The sequence below is a fragment of the Hermetia illucens genome, chromosome 2 (assembly GCF_905115235.1).
Source record: "Hermetia illucens chromosome 2, iHerIll2.2.curated.20191125, whole genome shotgun sequence".
Classification (NCBI taxonomy): domain Eukaryota; kingdom Metazoa; phylum Arthropoda; class Insecta; order Diptera; family Stratiomyidae; genus Hermetia; species Hermetia illucens.
Window position 1 is genome coordinate 182,121,054 of NC_051850.1, and position 22,845 is coordinate 182,143,898.

A 22,845-nucleotide genomic window follows, 5' to 3' on the forward strand; every position below is an offset into this window, starting at 1 on the left:
TAGACTTCACCTAACCAGGTGTTTTGTATTTAATGCCTATCTACATCTATGAGATATGATAACGAGCTTCGTAGCTTTTGCAGTAAACTCTTTCCAAATTAGAAATTTGATAGACTCTATAAATACTTGATAAAAACAAATCTTACTTCGATCGGAATGGAGAGAGATAAGGCGCTTATAGTCCGAATAGACGAGATGAACCATTCAGATAGTATTCCAGTTATTGGTTCGTGAAGAGTTCAGCCCGATTAGATCAGCCAAGTCATTAAATTGAAGAAGGAGTGCTGCATCTTCTTCGGGTGTTCTCCCATTCGTGGCGAGATCGGATTGTCTAGATTGGATTCACCACTTTTCTTGGCCATAGGCTTAGTTCGGGTGGATTCGAGACGCTTTGCGATTACCATCCAGCCTGTCAAGCCAACGTGGTTTTGGACGACCTTTGGGCCTTACCTTATCGAACTCGATGTTAGGTTACTTTTACTTAGTCGGTTCTCACATCATCGAACGTACTTCAGGATCTAAAAGTAACCATCACGTCACTTGAGGCAGGTTCTCTCGAAGTAACCACTAACAAGGCCTTCCGCCGATCTAAAACTCCCTCCTTGTTATCCTCTCAACTAAAATCAGAAGAAGTAAAGCAAGCGCTCTATTTGGGGGCTTCCCCTAAATCAAGCGTTGCTCAACATACAGTTTTAAAGCGGACTACAAACCAAACAACCCCGGAGAAATCGGCTATCCAAGTGAAACTAGCTGTGCCATAGCCTCTGCAATTAAAGGCGGAGGTACGAATCCCAAACTATTATTGAGCCACTTGATGCATTTAAGGAAATCAGGAACAACATTTATCGGTAAAATTGGAAATAACAAGTGCTGCAACGCAAGAATTGCTAGCGGAAGGGTCATTCGGCAACCAATTGTTACTTGATCTATTGTTGCGTCAAATGTGATCAGCTACATGGTCCTTTCGAATGCTCCAAAACACCAGAGCAGGCGCCAAAGTGCGCCAATTGCGAGGGTAATGATCACCCCGCAAATTACCGGAGCTACCCAAATTTTGTTAGGGATATTTCGAAGAGAAGTGCTTAAAAGTGCGCACCACCCTTCCATGCCACTTGCAGCCAAACCACCCCAGCGTCTAGCCATGCGAAGCGGCGCCATGCCATCCGTCCAGCCCAAACCAACATCAACTCCATCATCAGCCGAGCTCGCAAGTACTAGTGGTTGGTTTCTCAATGAACACAAGGCCGACATGGTGATCCTGTACGAAACCGGGTGGCACCCAACTTTCCCAACTTCAATCTTTTCATCATCATCAACGGCGCAACAACCGGTATCCGGTCTAGGCCTGCCTTAATAAGGAACTTCAGACATCCCGGTTTTGCATGGAGGTCCACCAATTCGATATCCCTAAAAGCTGTCTGGCATCCTGGCCTACGCCATCGCTCCATCTTAGGCGGGGTCTGCCTCGTCTTCTTTTTCTACCATAGACCCTTATAGACTTTCCGGGCTGGATCATCCTTATCCACAACTTGACGTCATGTGTAGGCTACGAAATCGTCCATCCTCATGTAGGGGGGCTGAAATTCTTCGGAGGATTCTTCTCTCGAACGCGGCCAAAAGTTCGCAATTCTTCTAGCTAAGAACCCAAGTCTTTGAGGAATACATGAGGACTGGCAAGATCATTGTTTGTATAAGAGTTTTGACCCTATGGTGAGACGTTTTGAGCGGAACAGTTTTTGTAAGCTGAAATAGGCTCTGTTGGCGGCCAACAACCGTGCGCGGATTTCACCATCGTAACTGTTATTCGTTGTGATTTTCGACCCTACATAGGGGATCAACGGTCTCAAAATTGTATTCTCCTATCCTTATTCTTCCTGTTTGACCAGTGCGGTTTGATGTTGTTGGTTGGTTGGTTTTTGGTGCTGACGTTGCAGCCATATGCTTTGTTTTGCCTTTATTGATATGCAGCCCAAGATCTCGCGCCAATCGCCGCCTGCTCGATCTGGATGAAGGCAGTTTGTACGTCTCGGGTCGTTCTTCCCATGATGGCGAGATCGTCAGTATAGGCCAGAAGCTGGGTGGACTTAAAGAGGATCGTACCTATTGCATTTACCTCAGCATCACGGATCACTTTCTTGAGGGCCAGGTTAAAGAGGACATCCCCTTGTCGTAGACCGTTGTTGATGTCGAATGGTCTTGAGAGTGATCCTGCTGCTTTTATCTAGCATCGCACATTGGTCAGAGTCAGCCTAATCAGTCTTATTAATTTCGTCGGGATACCGAATTCTCTCATGGCCGTGTACAGTTTTACCTTGGCTATGCTATCATAGGCGGCTTTAAAGTCGATGAATAGATGGGGCAACTGATGTCCGCACATACTGCAACTGTTGTCCATATTCCAACAGTTTTTCCATCGCTTGCCGCAGAGAGAAAATCTGATCTGTTGCTGATTTGCCTGGAGTAAAGTCTTTTTGGTATGGGCCAATGATGTGCTGGGCATATGGGGTTATCCAAGGTAAGGTAGCGGAGAATATCTTATAGATGGTACTCAGCAACGTGATACCTCTATAATTGCTACATTGTGTGATATCTTCCTTTTTATGTATGAGACAGATAAAGCCTCTCTGCCAGTCATCAGGCATTGATTCGCTGTCCCACACCTTGACCACAAGTTGGTGAACCACTTGGTGTACTTGGTCACCTCCATATTTAACCAGTTCGGCTGTAATTCCTTCGGCTCCTGACGATCTTTAAGCCGATGAATTGCACGAAATGTTTCTTCTATACTTGGTGGTGGCAGTATTTGTCCGTTGTCTTCAGTTGGCGGGACCTCCAGCCCGCCGATGTTCTGGTTGTTCAGTAGTTCATCAAAGTACTCAACCCATCGCTCCAATATGCCCATTCTGTCGGAAATCAGATTTTCCTCTTTGTCTCGGCAGGATGAGCATCGAGGTATGTAAGGCTTCATCCTTCTGACTTGTTGGTAAAACTTCCGCGCCTGGTGCGGTTGCTCCCTGTACTTTTCGAGTTCACAGACCTGTTGGTTCACCCAGGCTTCCTTTTTCCCTCTGAAGTGAAGTCGCTTCTCCGCTCGCCGGAGTTCGTGATAAGTCTCCGCGCGTGCCCGCGTTCTTTGAGCATGCAACATTACTCGGCATGCGGCATCCTTCCGTTATAATTGCGGCATCCATTTCCCTCTTATAGGTGATGCGGAGGGCTGTGTTGTGGATGGGTGCAGTGTTAACTTTCACGTGATTGTCAGAGGGGATTCTGGGCGGTGTTGGTTTCCGAGTCTATATTGGCCCCCCTATATGTTCTCACATTCATCAAGGCTGAGAGGTGGCGGCGTTCGATCAACGCGTGGTCAATTTGGTTGAAAGTGGTCTCATCTGGAGAGGCTCACATCTGTTCGTGGACCACTTTCTGCGCAAACCAGGTACTTCCAACAACCATTTCGTGTGACACTGCTAATTGAATAATCGGCAGTCCGTTATCATTTGTATTTTGATGTAAGCAATGGGAGCCAACGTATCGCCTGATTGCGGGCTTCGTCCCTACTTGGCTGTTAAAATCACCAAGTATGATTTTGATATCACATCTGGGACGGGTGTGAACGTCAATGAGGCTTATATTTCTAAATTTACCTCGTAAGCGCAGAGTGAATAGCCGTTCGTTTATGTTTTCAAAGCCGATAACATCAGGTTTCATTTTTTGGTTGACTAAGAAACCTATTCCGAGCACATGGTTTACTGGATGGCGACTATAATATATGGTGTAGCGGCTCTTCTTCAGGAAACCGGTCCCCGTCCATCGCATCTCTAGTAACGCTGTTACATCAGCCTTATATTGGGACAGGGTATCCTTCTCTGTCTGCAACTTTTTATAAAGAAAGAACTCCCAGCGATCACCAAGTGGGGGTGGAGATAGGGTTTGGTACTAGAGCTGTTGGTATTGGTTCAGCAGGCATTTCCCAGGTTTTATGCTCGATCGTGTGAACCAATCCACGTTTCGCCCTGGGACCTATACTACCCTTTGACTCTTCTTATCGTTTGGCCAGCCTTAAAGAAGTATCGACGATCTAAAACAAAACCCATCCCCGCCAAACAAAAAGCCGTAAAAGAGGTTTCATTTTTTTTTGAACTGGGACAGTTCAAGGAAGGGGAGGATGTCTAATGATCCATCATTCATTATTATAAATTTTGCACAACACAAGCATTTTTTATTCACATTCATTTCAAACAAATCACATTCCATTCTCATAATGATGGAAAAGTGAAAGTAAGGATTGTGTGGAACTACCAAGAATAAATATTATAGATTAATTATATTATGACTCCCTGGCGTAATTGAAGAGAGCTAAACTAACAATTTCCATAAAGCTGTTAACTCGACTTCGATTGTTCATTCAAGTACTTGCAAATAGTTTGCGCTTCTGCAGTAAACTAAGCCTATACCTAGGTACCTTGTTCAAATCAATTAAATATGGTGCTTTATTGCATTTAATATGCTTGTTTAGCTATTACTCCCTTTGCTTTCCACTAGAAACACTCTCCAATCCAGATTAGTAACTTGATTTCTACAATGAATTCATTTAGAGGTTTTACGTGTTTAATTGCTCATATTTTGATTAGAAGAAATGGTTTGTTTGTGATAACGAAAGTTATTACTTTTATCACTAGATATATGTCAATTATATAGTTGGTAATCCAAATTCCTACGATTGATTGATTGAATTCAGTCAATCGTGCTGTTTGTATTTTGTAAAAATCAATAATTATCGAGATATGACAGGGATCCTCCTAGCTTTCCTAGATAAATATTTTCCGTAAAATAATATTAGGAATCTGATAATCAAATTTAAAGACTTCGGCTTCGAAAAGTACTAATCCAGGCCTTTCATTTGATACCCAATATGACCGTATTCGGTGAAAAAAAAAAATTTACACCCCCCTTTTTGCATGTATGGACCCAAGCCTGAACAGCCAAAACCCGGCCTTGAAAGAATGTTTCACAGCTAAGACACAAAACATCAAAGCGTATCAGGAAACCCGTTGACGATTCAACCATACACCAGCAGGTACAATAGCAAAAAAAAAGGAAGCACCCCCGCCAAAATATCGGACAATGCTGGAGTAAAAGGAGCCAACAGTCAAACGAATCCGAGCTCAAGTTGGACTTTGTTTAAATCATGGAAGGAGCGGGGTGAAGCAGGGAAAATGATTACAAAATGATATCGTCAAGAAGTGCTGGTAATGACAGCAAAAAAGGGTATGCTGCTATGCTGATATTTTACGAAGGATTAAGGCTGTTGTCAAAGAGTAGTATAGGTCCCAGAGCGAAACGTGGATTGGAACCCACGATGGAGCATAAAATGTGGGAAACGCCTGCTGAATCAACACCAACAGCCCTACTACCAAACCCTATCTCCACCTTCATGTTGTGACCGCTGGGAGCTCTTAAAAACGAGACAAATTGTATCAACTGGTCCTCAAGGTTACTCATTCACCGCTGAGTCGACTGGTATCCGACATCAAATCACGATACAAATCTCACTGCCACCAGTGAGATTCGAACCGCGACCTTCCGTACGGCAGCCTTGTGCTCTAACCACTCAGCTATCCGGACACATAAGAGGGAAATGGATGCCGCAATAGCCGTAGTCAACAGAGATCCTGAAGATGAAGCATCAACAAATGATCTTCACAATCACCTGAAGAACGTTATCATTGATAAGGCCACAAACTTACTTGGCCCCAGTCCCAAAAGGACTCCGAACGGATGGTTTGATGATGACTGTAAGCTAGCAACGGAACGGAAGAATGCCGCATACCGAGTAATGTTGCATTCTCAAAAGACGCGGGTACGCGCGGAGACTTATCACGAACTCCGGCGAGCGGAGAAGCGACTTCACAGACGGAAAAAGGAAGCCTGGGTGAACTAACAGGTCTGTGAACTCGAAAAGTACAGGGAGCAACCGCACCAGGCGCGGAAGTTTTACCAACAAGTCAGCAGGATGAAGCCTTACACACCTCGATGTTTATCCCGCCGAGACAAAGAGGGAAATCTGATTTCCGACAGAATGGGCATATTGGAACGATGGGTTGAGTACTTTGATGAACTACTGAACAACCAGAACATCGGAGAGTTGGAGGTCCCGTCAACTGGAGACGATCAGATTTTTTCTCTGCGGCAAGGGATGGAAAAACTGTTGGAATATGGATATCAGTTGCACCATCTTTTCATCGACTTTAAAGTCGCCTATGATAGCATAGCCAGGGTAAAACTGTACACGGCCATGACAGAATTCGGTAACCCGAAGAAATTGATAAGACTGACTAGCCTGGTCCTGACCAATGTGCGATGCCAGATAAAAGCAGCAGGATCACTCTCAAGACCATTCGACATAAACAACGGTCTACAACAAGGGGATGACCTATCATGCGTCCTCTTTAACCTGGCCCCCAAAAAAGTGATCCGTGATGCTGAGGTAAATGGAAGGGGTACGACCCTCTTTAAGTCCACCCAACTACCGGCCTATGCTGATATCGACATCATGGGAGGAATGACCCGAGATGTACAAACTGCCTTCATCCAGATCGAGTAGGGGGCGCGAGATCTTGGGCTGCACATAAATGAAGGGAAGACAAAACATATGGCGGCAACGTCAGCACCAAGAAACCAAGGAACGAACAACATCGGATCGCACTGGTTAAACGAGAAGAATAAAGATAGGAGACCATAATTTTGAAACCGAAGAAAATTTCTCCTATCTAAGGTTGAAAATCACAGCCGATAACAGCTATGACGATGAAATCCGCGCTTGGTTGTTGGCAGCCAATAGAGCCTACTTCAGCTTACAAAAACTGTTCCGTTCGAAACGTCTCACCATATATTCCTTATTCTCTCGAGGTAGACCCTGCCTGAGATGGGACATGGCCTAGGTCAGGACCCCAGACAGCCTTTAGGAATATCGCATTGGTGAGCCTCGGCACAAAACCAAGGTATTTGGAGTTCCTTACTAAGGCAGGCCTACATCGGAAACTGGTTATTGCGCCGTTGATGATGATGGTGAGCCCGTCATCTAGTTGATGGCGACCGGACCAATCGGAGAGCAACTTTCGCCCACTTTTCTGGTCGATAGGCTCCTCTTTTTGAGGTTTGATGAGTTGCCTTTGCCCTGAATGAAACCATATATTGCAAACTTTGAGTGTTAGTCCAAAAATGAGGTTATTGACCAGAAAAGTCGGAGAAAGTTTCTCTCCAAAAGGGTTGGTGTGCCATGAAGTTGATGATGGACTCAGAGCTCCTTCAATTCCAAACAAAAATGGAGCAACAAGGCTCGGTACCAAGTTCTTTACTGTGGGAGGGGTTTCTTGCACTATGTATGGAATACATGAAGCCGCTGTGAGTGGTTGTTTTGGAGAACTTAGAGATACTAAGGATGGTGAAGATCTGGCTAGAAACGAGATAATGAAACAATCATGACCATGTCCTGCAGGGAAAGGAACATTATCAAAATAGAAGTTTGTAGACAAAGAGGATAAGGAAGAAAGGAAACTCAACTTACCACCTTATGATAATGAAGGTTTGCCAAGATGTTGTGTATCAGACGCGGAGTTATAGCTGGGATGGTCAGAATTGATATACGGTACCTCGAATGTCGGAGAATCTGGAGGATGTTGAGCAGATTTTGAGAAATTTTCTGGTGAGTGAAGAGTACCAGTGAAGACAAAAGAAGAGCCAATTCAACCCCCTAAAATTGGCAAAGAAAACGAAAATACTATTGGAGTAAGAATCTGCTAAGGACTGTCACATGCTCATTTGCAGCTATTCATGATGGGAGCCCCTTTCAATCTATCGACGAATCCATTATGAAGTTCAAAGGCAGATCTAATAAACTTGAGTGGGAGTATGGTGGTGATGACATGCGAGGTAGGATACATTTGCGACCCCAATGTTTATGCTAGAAATCAAGGAACTGTGATCCAGTTTACCACTCTTGGAGAAAGAGTCGCTCTGAAATTAGCATCCCTAATTTGTCAGGACCACATACGAGGCTCTACAAATGAAAAATCCAAACCGTATCCTTTACTTAATATTTTTATTGCTGGCAAATATGTAAGATATGCATATTTCGGCAACTACATGTCGCCTTCATCAGCACTTACTTTTGAAAGGGGGGGAAGAAATCCGGAACTGCTCTATTTTTAATTATTCTCCTTGGTGTCAGGCGGAGTTATTATAGTTAAAACCTCATTTCTTCTTCCTTCTCGATTGCTTTATAATTGTGTCCAGGAGTGGGCCTCCTCACTAATTTGAAGGGACAGGAGTACCAACCAGTTTCAATCGCGTCCAACTTTCTTGTATATCTTAAGTGCTTCACCAATTTTATGTTCTCTCTGAAAACCATGTGGTTATTTAGGACAATATGTTCCGCTACCTTCGATTTGGAGCCCGTGGCGAACTTTTTTGCTGTCAACTCTGCTTCCTTCAGGTGTTCCCCCACGTTCTTTTTGGTTTGCCCGATGTATCCCTTTCCGCAATTAATCCATTTGATGGATTGGATCATTGATGCATACTAGTAGGGTTTTGAGTTGACTATTCCTAGTCCTGAAAACGACCTCCAGACTATGTTTCCACAGTTTTCATTTCAAGGAAAGGGACATTTCGATGAATTCCAATGCTCTTCTCCTGTTGACCCTGAGTCAGCTTGGTGAAACCATGTCGTTGAAGCATCCTTTTTTGTATGCTGGTCAAGCTGCTGATGGTCCGGTCGGTGTATCCACTGAGTCTGGAGGCCTCAAAAATATGCTTCGCCTCTTTCATCACGCGCTTCGAGAAAATTTGCTTCCTCCTAAACGGCAGGTCCAAGAAAGGTAGTTGATCTTGCTTTTCCATCTCCAAGGTGGACTCGATCCTGGGGTGCAGTATATTGAGGAAGTCGAGCGTCTTTTCCATAGGCAGCGCAGATATCGTATCGTAAGCAGGGAAAACAACCCTAAATTTGTTGGAAAGCTGATCAGAGGAGAAGTCAATACCAAACAAGCTTCGCCGATACCGTAACTGAACACTATATTCCAAAAAAGTCCTGTTGGCTTTCGATTATCATCGATCAACTTTTGTAGAAGTTGGGAGAAGGGAAAAGCAATTATAGCAAGATTATGGACGGTGTCAACTTGGCAGACCAGAAGACTACCTCTACAATTTGGCCTAAAAAATGGTGAAGAAGGTGATGATCAAGGTAATGGGTAATCTATACAAAGTACACAAAGAAACAAGTCGGAAACCGAAAGTTGGGCGCTTCAGGTATGAAAGGTTTTGTTTGCTTCTTCTGTCAGTATATTTGAGTGTAGAACTATCCCATTTGTACGTAGCCCGTTATATATAGGCATTTAGCATGTCTGACTACTGTCTGGGTACCATATAGAGGCAGCTTCATGAATTTTTTCAGATTTTTCGGTTCGGTTCGTTAGAGAAATATCATCACTTTCCACCCCTCCCATTCCCCCCCTGCCTGTTGGATACAATGGGGGAGATGATGGAGGGAGTCATGTACAACAGACTCCTGCCCATCGTCGAAGCCAGCAATGGTTTGTCGGAACACCAGTTTGGTTTCCGACGCGCCCACTCTACGGTGGAGGAAATTGGCATGGAGGTAAACCTGGCAAAAGGTGCACTGATTTCTGGCGCTGCTGTGCCGTGGTGACGTTGGATGTCAAAAATGCATTCAACTCCGCCAACTGGAATAGAATTAAAGGGGCGTTGGCTGACATAGGTGTCCCCGGATACTTAGCGAATTTGGTGGAAAACTACCTCTCAGAGAGGACTCTCTGGTACGGGACGGATGAGGGTCCCAAAGAGTACATTGTCACGGCCGGGGTACCACAGGGATCGGTACTTGGTCCCCTGTTGTGGAATATTATGTATAATGGGGTGCTTGCTCTTCCCGTCCTACAGGGGAGTACGATTGTCAGCTTTGCTGATGACCTAGCTGTCGTTGTTGCAGCAAAACACCCAGAAGATGTGGAGGTTTACGCGACGGAAACAGTGAGAGCGGTAAAGTCCTGGCTAGAAAAGGCTGGGCTGCCCTTGGCGAACGCGAAAACGGAAGCGGTCTTAATAACGGACTGCAGAAAAAATAACACTGTGAAAGTAGAGGTCGGTGGACATACGGTCGTATCAAAGCCGGCTATTAAATATCTGGAGGTAGTAATTGACACCAAATTGAGTTTTAGGGAACATCTAGAGTATGCATGCCAAAAGGCAGCCAGTGCCACCACGGCACTTGCAAAAATGTTGCGAAATATTGGTGGACCGAAACATTGCCGGAGGTTGGTGCTAGCCGGAGTGGTGCGCTTCATCCTGCTCTACTCGTCGCCTGTGTGGGCAGAGGCGCTTGGAAACTCTCAGAGACGGAAGCAGGTGAACTCGGTTTACCGGCGGATGGCTTTGAGGGTTTGCAGTGCTTTTAGAACCACATCGGATGAGGCAGTATTGGTGGTGGCAGGCATGATCCCGGTTGACATTCTGGCCAAAGAATTGAGTGTCTTGTACAATGCAAGACGTATGGAGGGGCGTGCACAGCGTAGAAATGCGGCAAGGTCAGAGTCGCTTGATCTCTGGCAACGCAGATGGGACGAGTCTACGAAAGGTCGGTGGACACACAGGCTCATTCCTAACATTAGGGTGTGGCTTGAGCGTAAACATGGGGAGACCAACTACCACATTACCCAGTTCCTCATGGGACACGGTGGTTGCTACAGGCAGTATCTGCACCGCTTTGGGTTGGATGATTCTCCGAACTGTCCCAGATGCGATGGCATACCGGAGGATCCAGAGCATGTGATGTTTCACTGCCCACGATTTGCGATGGAGAGAAGGAGCTTAAACCAGGTGCTGGGCAGGAGCGGGACCCCGGAGAGCTTGGTTACTGAGATGCTGGAGTCCGAGGAGAAGTGGCTTGCGGTTGGCTCGGCAATCATCGAAATGCAGGAGGAGTTGCTGAAGGAACAAAGAAGGAGGAAAGCTGCAAATAGGAGAAGGATGAGTGCCTAAGAGCAAACCTACCCCACGAAGTAATACCTTAATGGTGGTCCCGCGGGGCTGGGGCTGGAGAGACCGGGGGTGGTTTTTAGTGGGTGTGAATCCGACACGCGCCCGCTGTAGTTCCCGCGTTTGGGCGGTGGAGCTGCGGCGGACGTGTCTTTCTAAGATTTGATTCTCGAAGGAAGCAAGAAGCGAGTAACGGTGCCAGAATGGGAGAACTCCGACGGGTCCTAGGACTGATTGGTTTAACATTGACTACATTCGGTAAAGATTATGCAAAAAAAAACGGAGCCCGTGGTTAAACTTATGTGGTCCCATAGAAAACATCGGTCCTGAGGGAACCCCCTCCCTGCTCGCCAAGCCTGCTTATGGTATGAGTCCTTTGGACCACTTCACAAATTGAAATTTCACAAAAATTGGAGTTTTGTTTTCATCAATCATTTTTTCACAATAAAGTCATAAAAGATACTGAATTTGCATCTAAGTTTCGTAGTGATTCCATACCTGAAATAATGAGGTAATACAATAGAACGCAGAACACACAGATAGTTCCCAGTAGTTTTCCGGACACGCAAGTGAGGTAAGGCGGCTTTCTCGCGTGCGGTGTGAAGCGTTCACGCCGTTTTGGAGCATCCGTTTCCGTTAGTAGACCAATTCGCTCCATTTTCAGATTTAGCTGGAAGGCACCCACTAATCACATTTTATAGGGAAAAATTAAGGTCTAGATTTCTCCCTAAACCTAACCGCACCGTAAAGTTATACTGGACACTTCCGCACTGTTCCTAGACGTTTCGCATGTGCACTACTGGAAGGCTGACAATTGAATAACGCAAAAAATTGAAGGTGTTAGGGAGCGCTATCAGTGAAATATCTGTATCTACAATTCATCCGTGTTTTACAATACTATGATAGTCCACAGATAAAGTAATACGCGAATACGTTTGAATAGAGAGCCGCATGTTGGGGTAATGGGACACTTTTACGGAGCTAATTTTGTTGACTGCCTTTCTGGCACGCTCTTATCGGGAAAAGTGCTCCAGTACAGTCGAACGTATGTACCTCAGTGGACATATGTAAAACAAGGTCTTATTAAAATCAGTTTATTGTCCGCCTGTCATGCGATGTTTATGTCGAAATTGTTATACTGATTGCAACGAAATTTGGGGGGGGGGAGAACTTCGAGGTTGTTCTTGCATTCAGCGGCAGTTTCCATGCATTCTCTGTTAAACATTTTCCCCTTCTATCATGACAAGAGACATGTTAAATTGAAGAGGTTTTGAAAGGTTTTTTTGGAACAAGCTCGATTTGACGCTGGTTGCTAGGGAGGGAGTGACTTGTTATAAGGTACACCGTTGAGATAGGACATGTTCTCAGATACGTGGAGTATGTTTTGCGTATCTCTCCTCCTATACTGAAAGACAGTTAATGATAGTAAGTTGTTATTACGTTCATATTCACCTGGTGCATTGATGGATCCCTTACGACTGACTGTGCAGGCGTCGAGGTCACTGGCCCAAGGAAAACCCATTTTGAGACCAGCATACTTCAGGGGAAAATATATGTCATAGACCTGCCTCCACAACCTCGAAAGGAACGGCTATTAAGACACTTTAGTTCTACCAGGTAATCCAATCTGGTATGGGAATGCCTTACCAGACTGACCATGCTCAGCTCGCTCAATAAGGTCTGTATACTCTAGGTTCCAAGTCACATTGGATTAGAAAGCCATGAAGTAGTGGACGAGTGGGCTAGGAAACCGGCAGCGAAACCGCTATACGGACCAGAGCCATTCGGGGGGGGGGTTGGAAATGGGTTCATAGGTACGACTATGAAAAATGAAGAGGAACGGCTAAGGCAACTTTACTGGGCGAACTTACCAGGAATGGAACAGTCCAGGGTGCTCCAGGGGGAATACGAACTCCAACGCATGAAAGATTGTTTGAACCTCGTCAAAAAGAGCTTCCGGATCATAGTGGAAATACTCACTGGTCACTGCAGGCTAAACTACCACTTGGGCAAGCTAGGGATATCTACGGATACTGGTCGTAGATTCTGTGAGGAGAATGATGAAACCTCGACACATGTTCTGGGACAGTGTCTGGCACTTGAGCAAAGTAGTGCGATATTTCGTGACGATATTTAGCAAGGAAGGAAGGTTCAGAAAGCGGAGGCGAGAGGAGTAATCCACACGAGGGAAGCTTTTCTTAAAGAAGAGGGAACGGGTGAATTTACGTTGCACATTTTCAAATCACAGTTAAGGGAGGGTGACCAGATCATGGAGCAATACTCGAGGGTATTCCTCACGAGGGAATTGAAGAGAGCTAAGGAGGATTGTCAAGGAGGGGGGGAGGGCGTCAAAGTCAGAGGAGGAGCGAAGTATAAAGCCTGACAATTTTGCTGCTCGATTGATGACATCGAGGCAATGAGTGTCAAAGCGGAGCTTATTGTCGAAAGTGACTCCGAGGTCTTGAGTGGAATTTAAGCAGGATAAGGAATGTCCGTTAAGAGAGTAGGAGAAATAAGTGGATGAGGATTTTAGGGACTAGCACATAGAGTGATACTTTGTAACGTTTAGCGCTAAACCATTAGTCGAGCACCAGCGAACCAGAGTGTCCAGGTTAGATTGAATGGAAACACAGTCCATAGGTGACGATATAGTGTAAAACAGCTTAAGGTCTTCTGCATAAAGCAAACAGGGACAAGTAAGGAGGGAAGGAAGGACCCAGAATAGATCCCTGTGGGATGCCAGAAGAGAGGGAGAAGGAGCGGCAAGCCATAAAACAAGTTGTATGGGAAGGTTTAGGCACGAAAGTTTGGATAAATCTTGTGATTTACAGTGTCGAAGGCTTTCGCGAAGTCAATGTAAATGGTATGCACTTCTGGCCGTGAATTTAGACATTTGGCGACAAAGTGGGTAAAGTCAAGCAGGTTTGAGGCAGTGGACCTACGTTTAATGAAGCCGTGTTGCTTTTTCGCAATGTGTTGGCCAAAGTGGGCGGACAACCAGTCGCTGACATATCTTTCCAGGATTTTGGAACAGGAGGAGAGGAAGGAAATGGGACGGTAATTCTCGGCAAGTGAACGATCACCATTTCTGTGGGGATAATAAGAGCATCTTTCCACAAGCCAGGAAAATGATTCTTTTCGAGGCTTTTGTTGAAAATAAGAGATAGGGGAAGGGGGATGGACTTACCAGTTTTGAGCAAAAGGGGGTTTGGAAGACCATCGTAGCCAGGTCCGACATTGGCATCAAGTTCGCCAATGAGGTATTCGACAAGGATGGGGTAAGAAGGGGAATGGTAGGCGATGCGGGGCAGGCTACATCCACTATCGGGAGGGGTTTAGAGGAAGGAGAGGGAACATAGACTGACGAAAAGCAGCGGCAGAGTAAATCACAAGATAGTTGGGGGGAGTTAGCTGAGAAGCCAGAGAATTTCATGGACGGAGGGGGATAACTGGGCAGGGCAGCGGGAGTTGCGAATGTGGGAGCAGAAAGGTTTCAAGTTTCCGCGCTTCAGTGAGTCTTCCACGCTGGACAAATATTCGTTTCTGGACTTAAGTATTAAGGATTTGACAGAGGAAGGAAGGGATTTGGAAAAAAACTAGGTTAGCAACGTTTCTAGAAGACTTCTTTCTCGCGTTCTGTTTTTGACGTAGTTTTTTTGTGACTTTCAGTGGTGAACCAGGCGGGGTAAGAGCGTAAGCACTTAAGACAGGAGGGAACGTAACAATGAAGAAGATCAGATAAAATGGTATAGAAAGTGTTGAGTGCTTGGTGACACGTAAATGGAGAGAGGAGGGGGACCCAGTTGATTGACGCCAGGGCTGAGTTCAGACCTTCGAAGTTCGCCTTAAGAAAGTTGAACTTGGTAGGCTTGCGAGCGACAGGAGAGTGGAGTCGGGATATCTGAACATCGAACTCGAGAGCAGGATGATGGGCGTCAGGGGCAACGTAAGACGGAGCATGAAGAGTGAAGGGATTGGGAAAGACAACGCACAGGAAGGTTAGAGAGGACAAGGTCAAGAGTGCGATCTAAGCGGTTTCTAGGAAGGTTAAACTGGAGGGCGCCACAGGTGTACATGAGATTATTATTATGTCCATGTCATTAGGTCCATTCCCGGAGTACTGAGGTTTTCAGCAATTCAAATTATAATACACTCGCATTTAATAGAACAGGTTCGTCCTTAATTTTGTTTTATTTGTGTTTTGACTTCCTGAAATGATATCCTTCATTTTTTCATTGATGCAATTTTTAATGAAAACGGAGAGTAAGTCTGTAGTTATCGTGGTTTATCGTGGTTTCAATCATTTCATTTATTTTTTATTTTGCGTTGAGCAGGTGGAGAAATTGATTTGATTGCACGCAGAATCCCTTATTTTCGTGCTACATAACACACCAAGAACCAGAAACGGTACCAAGAAAAGATTTTTTGGGAGTGCCACGTTTGCTCAGATCGGCGGTTAGAACAAGAAGGAGGAATTGTAACACGCCGGCCACGGGCCATATCACCAGATTTGTCGGTGGCAGTTCAGAGCGTCGGCGGAGGCGTTCTTACTGCGGTAATGCACTTGGTGGTTGTTCATCGTGATCGACATATCAACGAACGTCTCAAATCGAAAATTCACCGCAATGTTGTCCGTCCTGTCGCTCTCTATGGTTCTGAGTGTTGGCCAACTATAAAAGACAATAAACGACGTCTTGCGGTAATGGAGACGAAGATGTTACGTTGGACTAGTGGCATGACACGTTTTGATCACATCCGAAATGAGGATATCCGCGATCGTTATGGAGTTGCACCGATCCTGGAAAAATTGCGAGAGAGGCGTCTTCGATAGTATGGTCACGCAATTCGTGCTAACGAGAATTCACTTGCCAAGATTGGTCTGAACATCGAAGTCGATGGTAAACGATCAAAAGGCAGACCTAAACAACGGTGGCTTGATACGCTGGATGGGGATTTAAAAGCCTCGAGATTGCACCCAGATCAAACATTCGATAAAGCCAAATGGCAAAACCGATCACGACGAGCCGACCCCGCTTGTGAACGGGACAAAGGCTGAAGAATAAGAAGTTTAAGCCTTGCTACCACTCTCTGCTCCCATCTGAAACCGGGCGGATTCAGCGGAGGAAGCTTCGTGGGTGCTGTTTTGGAGCGTTCGCCGGTTCAGCGAAGGTTTTCAGTCTCGATGAGGAGACCCACTTGGGCCCGCTCCGAACATCCAGCTTGAACGAGTCCTCCCATGGCTCCAGGACCTAAAGGGCCCCTCATATGGTAGGTCCAAATGTCTCGGAGAAGTGTCCACCCTAATGAGGACCTGCGAGCATGTCTCGAGTTCCTTGGGGATGTGGCTCTCCGGTATCGTGTACCGGAAAGGTTGAGTCGGCGTCGAAATCTCGAAATGGCGTCCCTGCTGGAGTCGTTTAACCCTACTCTGATATCCAACACAGGCTCACAGGATCGTACACTATGATATGCAGTGGTCTTGCGACGTTTGAAACCCAGGAGCTTGCCTCACTCCGAGAAAAGAGTAGACTCAAACTGCGTTCCCTGGTTTGTGATGCTACGACTGGTACACCAAAGCGCGGGATCCATTCTCGACAGAGGGCCTTGGCACATGATTGTGCCTTAATGTCAGTCAGAGGTATTGCTTCAGAACACCGCGTAAACCTGTCGATGATACTGAGGCACTACTTGTATCCGTGCGAGTTTCGCAAAGGGCCTATGATGCCGAGGTGGATGGTGTGGAAGCGTTTGGTCGACCGAGTGTGTGCTTTTTCATCTTACGCTTTCGGCACTCGATCCGCTTCCTGGCCCAAGAGTTTATGTCTTTTCTTTAAGTGCGAACGCAAGGGGTTTGTGGTCCATAAACACAATGAACGAGCTGCCCTCCAGGGAGAAACGGAATTACTTAATGGAGAGGTATGGGGCGAGTAGCTCACGATCGGAGGCGCTGTTGTTACGTTAAGTTGGGTTGACTTATTTCGAAAAGAAGCTCAACGGTTTCCAGGTTTGATTCACCCGTCTGTGAGAAGCGGCGGGAATCGCTGTGTCTGAGGCATCCACGAACAAGAGTAGGGGTGCATCTGGCCGAGAAAATGCCAGTTGTGCAGCATCAGCAAGTTGTTTTTTGACAGTTTCAAACGCCTGGACAACCTCAGTAGACCCTGCGGGTGTCTTTGGTTTTGGGGCGAGACAAGTAAGCGTTGAGGATCGTAGAGTTATCGATTTCCTACCAAATAAAAGGATGTGCGAGAAGGATAGTGATCTAGAGAATCAAAAGCCGAACTGACGTGGCACGAAAATGGCGGATGAACCAAAGTGGGTAAGAAATAGGCGAGAAGAATGCGAAAGTGCGAATTCGTCCAGAGGCAAGTGTTATCTTCAGTATCTTCTAAAAAAGGTCAAAGTTGATCTCGACCTGAAAGTTTTGGGTGGAAATGTCAGCAGGATTGGAAGGATCCAGAAAAGGGATCTTGTGTTTGAACTAAAATAATCCAGCCTGGGTAAAACTGATGGCTTTCACGCCCAACTGAAAAGGTCACTTGGGGAGAATGTGACAATATGGACCCAAAAGTATGAGATCTACACACATTGTAAGGATTCCTTTGAAGGGAGGTGGATATTGCCATCGTAAGTGAACCATGTAGAAACCATGACGGTCACGGTAAGCTAAGGCTTTGTTTGGGAGAGAATAAGCAGTGTGCGTGTGAGTTTGAAGAGATGTGAGATAACCTTGTTCACGACACAAGGGGACAACTGATTTTATTTGAGGGCCCACGTCAAATGGGGAAGTAGAGAGAATTACGTAAATAACCGAAACCTCTTAAAGGCTTTTGGACAATTATATATAGTTCTGGCCACGATGGTAATGTCGTTTCGAAAGGGATGAGCTGGTGCGTGGTAGGTCCTGGCACAGCTTTCAGCAAGTAATTACTTTCGAACTGTGGATGCAGGCACACAGCAGGGAAACAGCATACTAAGAGCCAAGGAGGATGTCAAACTGGTCCACAAAAGCATTGGATGAGCTAACTTTCTTGGAAGGCTGGCGGTCCCACGGAAAGAGCTCTCCATGTGACAGAATGTATCATGATTGCATCTGACGTGTCCATGCCTAGGAGATGCACATTTACCAGTAGAAGACTCAACTTCTGATGGAAGTGTGAACTGGCCTTCGATCAGTCTGCCCTACCCGCTTGCTGAAAATCACCCAGGGGTTATTCCGCGGTTGCTGACACCTTTCAGAGATGAGCGACAATTCCTTCACTAAACAGAGACGAGCTGCTTGAGGTCTACAACAGAATAGGTGAGAGTAAAAGCTTGGTGCTTGGATGGAATACCGAATGGGGCCGTTAATGCCCTTAATGTGCAGCATGGAAGCAGCAGAATTTGTTTATGCTGCCTAAAGTTGGTGAACCCCAGGTGGCCCATTCTCTTATTGACCCATCTGTCTTCTAGACAGCATGCGTAAAATGTTAGAGCGGATAATCTATAATAGATTGCTTGAGGAGGGCTTTCAGATCGGCACCATGTGTTCTGCAAAGCCAAATCGGCCATGAAATTAGTTACTGACTTGACCGAAAAGGCAATTCATGAAAAGGGTACTACCAGTTAATATTGCGTGGAAGTGACCGTTGACGTGAGGAATGCATTCTATTCGGCAATTGGAGTCTTATACAGAAGTTACTGATGACGATTGGTGTTCCTATCTACCTTTCAGCTGGCGATAGTTACTTGCGAAAATGGAGACTCTGGTATGACGCCGATGATGGACCCAAGCAGTAACCTCGCCGTCGCAGGTGTTACACAAGGTCTTGTACTGGTGCTGCTACTGTGGAACATCATGTACAATGAAGTACTTAATCTTCCGGTGTGGGAAGTGGTTGGTTAAGCCAATGATGTAGCACTGGCTGTGGTCTTAAAGATGATGAGCTGAACTCATGCGAAGCAATCAGTTCTGTTAATACTTGTTTAGAGAGTGCTGGACAGGCACTTGCTTAGAAAAAGACGGAAGCAGTCATCATCACCACACGATGTAAGAGAAATTAAGCTCAAGTTAGAATTGGGTGTCATATTATCACTTTCAGGCTGGTCATCAAATACTTGGGAGTGGAAAAGCAACCAAACGACCCTAGTAAGAATGATGTCCAATATAGGAGGGCCATGGCATACATTCCAGGGTGGTGAGTTCTAGCTTGCTGTATGCAGTCTTACTTCGAGGAACAGCGCTGCATGTTCTATATAACCCACATAAACTAAGTGAGGTCTACAAAAGAACAGCCTAATGGTATGTTCTGGGTTCAGGATTGTCCCAGATGATTCGGAGTTCGCAATCTCGGGAATGTTGCCGATTGACATATCGCCAGACGAGCTGACAAACATGTGTAAGGTGAATTCCAGTCCTCCTTTATTGCAAGTGAAAAAAAGCCCAATAGGGAGAGATCCGCAAGTAGATGGCAATAAGGATGGAACAACTTAAAAAGGGTAGTTGGAGACACAGGTTGATCCCAGCCATCGAGAAGGGGCTGATTTTTTTTTCAGATTTTTCGATTGGGATTGAGAATGAGTCCGTGAAAAAATGACTACTTTCCACCCCTTCTCTTTAGCAGCAGATGTCAGAACTGATACCGGCTTTAGAAACACTAATCCTACCTTTCTTTTGATACCCCACATGATCACAGAGGCCGGGAGCTTTGCGAGTGGCGTCTGTTTATGGCACCGTCTCCGAACCCGCTGTGATGGTGATCGCGGGAGTGATCCGCGTCGCTCTCCTTGCCAAGGAGCGCAAAGAAGAACGTCAACGAACCCTTATCGAGTGGCAACTTTCTTGGAAAAATGAGCCACGGGGCAGGTGGACTGCGCGGCTCATCGACAAATTAGACCCATGGTTGAACAGAACGCATGGTGAGATTGGTTGCTTCCTTACCCAACTTCTAAGTGGGCATGGAGGTTTTCAGTCTTACCTGCACAGAATTGGGAAGGCGCGATCTCCTGATTGTGGTTCTGCAATTGAACACACCTTTTTCTCTTGCGAGTGGTGGGACGGCCTTCGCCAGTAGCTTTATGCAGACACAGGGGAGCTCTCTCCAGACAACATTTTCAGAGAGATGCTGAAGAGCGCTGGCAGCTGGAATCGTATTGCGCATTATGTTCGTGCTCTTCTTATTGCGAAGAAGATTGAATTCGACCGGCGGAGGGATCGGACGGTAAGGGGTTCCCTGAACTAACAACAACTCCCTTCCTCCTATCCCCTCTCGTTGGTGAAAGGAATTCCCTGACTTGAAGGCTCCCAAAACCGGGAGAGCGGGAGGGCTAGCCCGAAGTAATGTGTCAAACGGTTCCAAGCTAGTTCTCTGATGACAGGGAGGTGTTTTGTTGGTAGTCCGCCATCGTGTTGTTGCGGGAGTCCAACACTCTGTGCGTAAACGCATTCACCTAACCTAAAACCTGGAAACCTGGAACCTGGAAAACCTCTCAACATATGTGGGGGGGGGGGGGGGGTTTAGTGGGCAATACCTGTTACACGCTGCTTGGCTTCCGAAATTGGAGGATTCGTTCCCGCGACCAAAAAGAGCGGAGATGATGACTCCGTGAGGCTCCGAACTGACATTGTACTCTGGCGCCATAAAAGTTGAACTATTTTTCAAGACAGGACATCGCGTAGAGATTGGTTGCAGAAAAGGAATAATAGGGAGGGTGAAAATAGTAATTGCGCTCATTTTAAAAAAGCTACCCTGCTGGCAAATCTTAAAAGTAACATGGTGATTCGAAAATGAAGACAAGAACAAGTTATTTTTCATTGATGAAAGTTAAGCGTTGTCCGGAACGTTTAGTATACAGATGGGGGGACAGGATATTTCCGCTTCCACTTTTTGTAGTTTTCTATGTATTGAGATTCTATTCTTGCCGTAAAGGTAACGTGTAGCTATTCCTGACCCAGAACTCTCCCCCTACCTATGCTAGTTTGGAGGGTCCCGGTGTTTAGAGCATTTCCAAAATGCATGCATGCGTTGGTTATTGGCTTCTGTACGATTTGGGTCCTACATCTAAAACCTGATCTCCAACGGATAGTGTGTTCTCACCTTGAAAGGAATTCAAGAAAGATTCGAGAAAGTGATAAGATACTTTCTTTTCTTATTTTTTTTCGATCATGGTATATTTTTGGCACGCTATCATGTCCATGCATTTATTTATGTACCATATCAACTAAAGCAAATCAGTATCGATTTCTTATCAATTTCCATAAAGAATGATAAGAACTTTTTTGTCGCATTTTCTTACTATGATACGTGCTTCCTGACAGAAAAAAAAATTTATTTATTTTCATCGTAAACAAAAAAATTCTTAGAAATGCAAACTTATCATTGTCGGGTGAACTCCGTTATTAGTTTATTAGCGGAAATCTTTTATCAAATTTGTTGCTTAATAATTGTGCCATTCCATTTGATTTGATTATTTCGATTTTTGATATTGAGGTAAAGATTTAAAGGAAGTTAAGAATGAGATTGTGCAGTATCTATGTACGCTACGCTGTAGGTGCTACACCATCTTTTCGACCTTTTTTTCGGAGCTAGAAATCTTCCAAAAAGATTGGTACACATGTGCCAGTGTGTGGGATTTTCAACCACTAAAACCACCCCCTAACTTCTGTCCTCTTTTCCGCGGAACCACCGGGACTATTTCATCGCGAGGTGGACATGGGCCTAACCTCTCCGTTCCCGATGCTTTTCCGTCTCTCTCAACCTGCACTGAGTCTGTTCCACTAAGTCATTAACTGCATTCCAGTTCTCCTGGCAAGCAGGCATTTCCCCATTTAGATTTTCCGGTGCTACTATTCCTTCCGATGTCTCCTCTAGACCCTTCCTTTTCTGTGCGAATCTAGGACAATGGAAGAAAACTTGTTCCAGGTCCTCCGGAATAGCGTCGCAGCTGGAAGAGTTGGGTGAGTCGTCCAGTTGCAACCTATAGGGGTATCTATGGTATCTGCCATGTGTCAGGTACCGCTACCATCTGGGTTCGGGATGGCACCCTCCTTAGGGTTTTTGCCCAAGGCCGAGGGGACGGCTTTGTCTGGATTCGGTGTTCAGGGATAACGTTTTTTAGTGTTTATCTTACGCCGAATGAGACAATGCCGGACTTTCGTCGGAGGCTTGATGCTTTGGAGGACGCTATCTTAGGCACGGATGGGCGGTTCCTGATCGGGGGTGACTTCAATGCTAGGGCACTTGAATGGGGCATGCCTCACATAGATTCCAGAGGGAAACGAATTCTGGAAATGGTGGCAGGAATAGGACTGATAGTTCTAAATATCGGATCCACCCCAACGTTCCGGCGCCCGAGCTACGGGGGAAGGATTCCAGACGTAACCTTCGCGTCGGAATCTCTAGTGTCGCTGGTGGACGGGTGGCGAGTTCTGGAAGACTTCTCGGTAAGTGACCACCAATACATTGCTTTCGAAGTGGTGGACACAGACTCTCGGTGTGCGCCACCCCGGCGATCTTTCTGTGCATGGAACGTCGCGAAAGTGAACACCGGGAAGTTTGTTCAAACTCTGGGAACAGGTGGGGCCACGCTGGAGGGTAGTCCTGGGGGCGGTGGCGCCGCAACTGACACTGTCGTAAACTCAGTTATGAAACTGATAACGACGCTCTGCGGTGCCTCCATGCCCAGGAAGCCATCGAGGCGCGGTAAACTTTCCATGCATTGGTGGACAGTGAAAATCGCAGAGCTCCGGAAGGAGTGTCATAGGCTCCGCTGCTTAACACAACGTCTAGGTGACCGGGAGGAGGCATGTACCAT

General features: G+C 45.9%; 1 protein-coding gene across 3 annotated transcripts in view; it reads right to left on the reverse strand.

Annotated features, from left to right (window-relative positions):
* The window catches only part of LOC119650338, a 184,229-nt gene that overhangs the window by 23,675 nt on the left and 137,709 nt on the right, over positions 1-22,845 (reverse strand). The window contains exon 1 of one of the 3 annotated variants that reach the window (XM_038053004.1): positions 11,551-11,992. The exons of the other annotated variants lie outside the window; for them this stretch is intronic. Within the exon in view, the coding sequence (XP_037908932.1) occupies positions 11,551-11,710 (160 nt within the window). The 5' untranslated portion in view covers positions 11,711-11,992. Of the gene's footprint in view, positions 1-11,550; positions 11,993-22,845 lie in introns of those variants that run through there. 3 annotated transcript variants of the gene reach the window in all.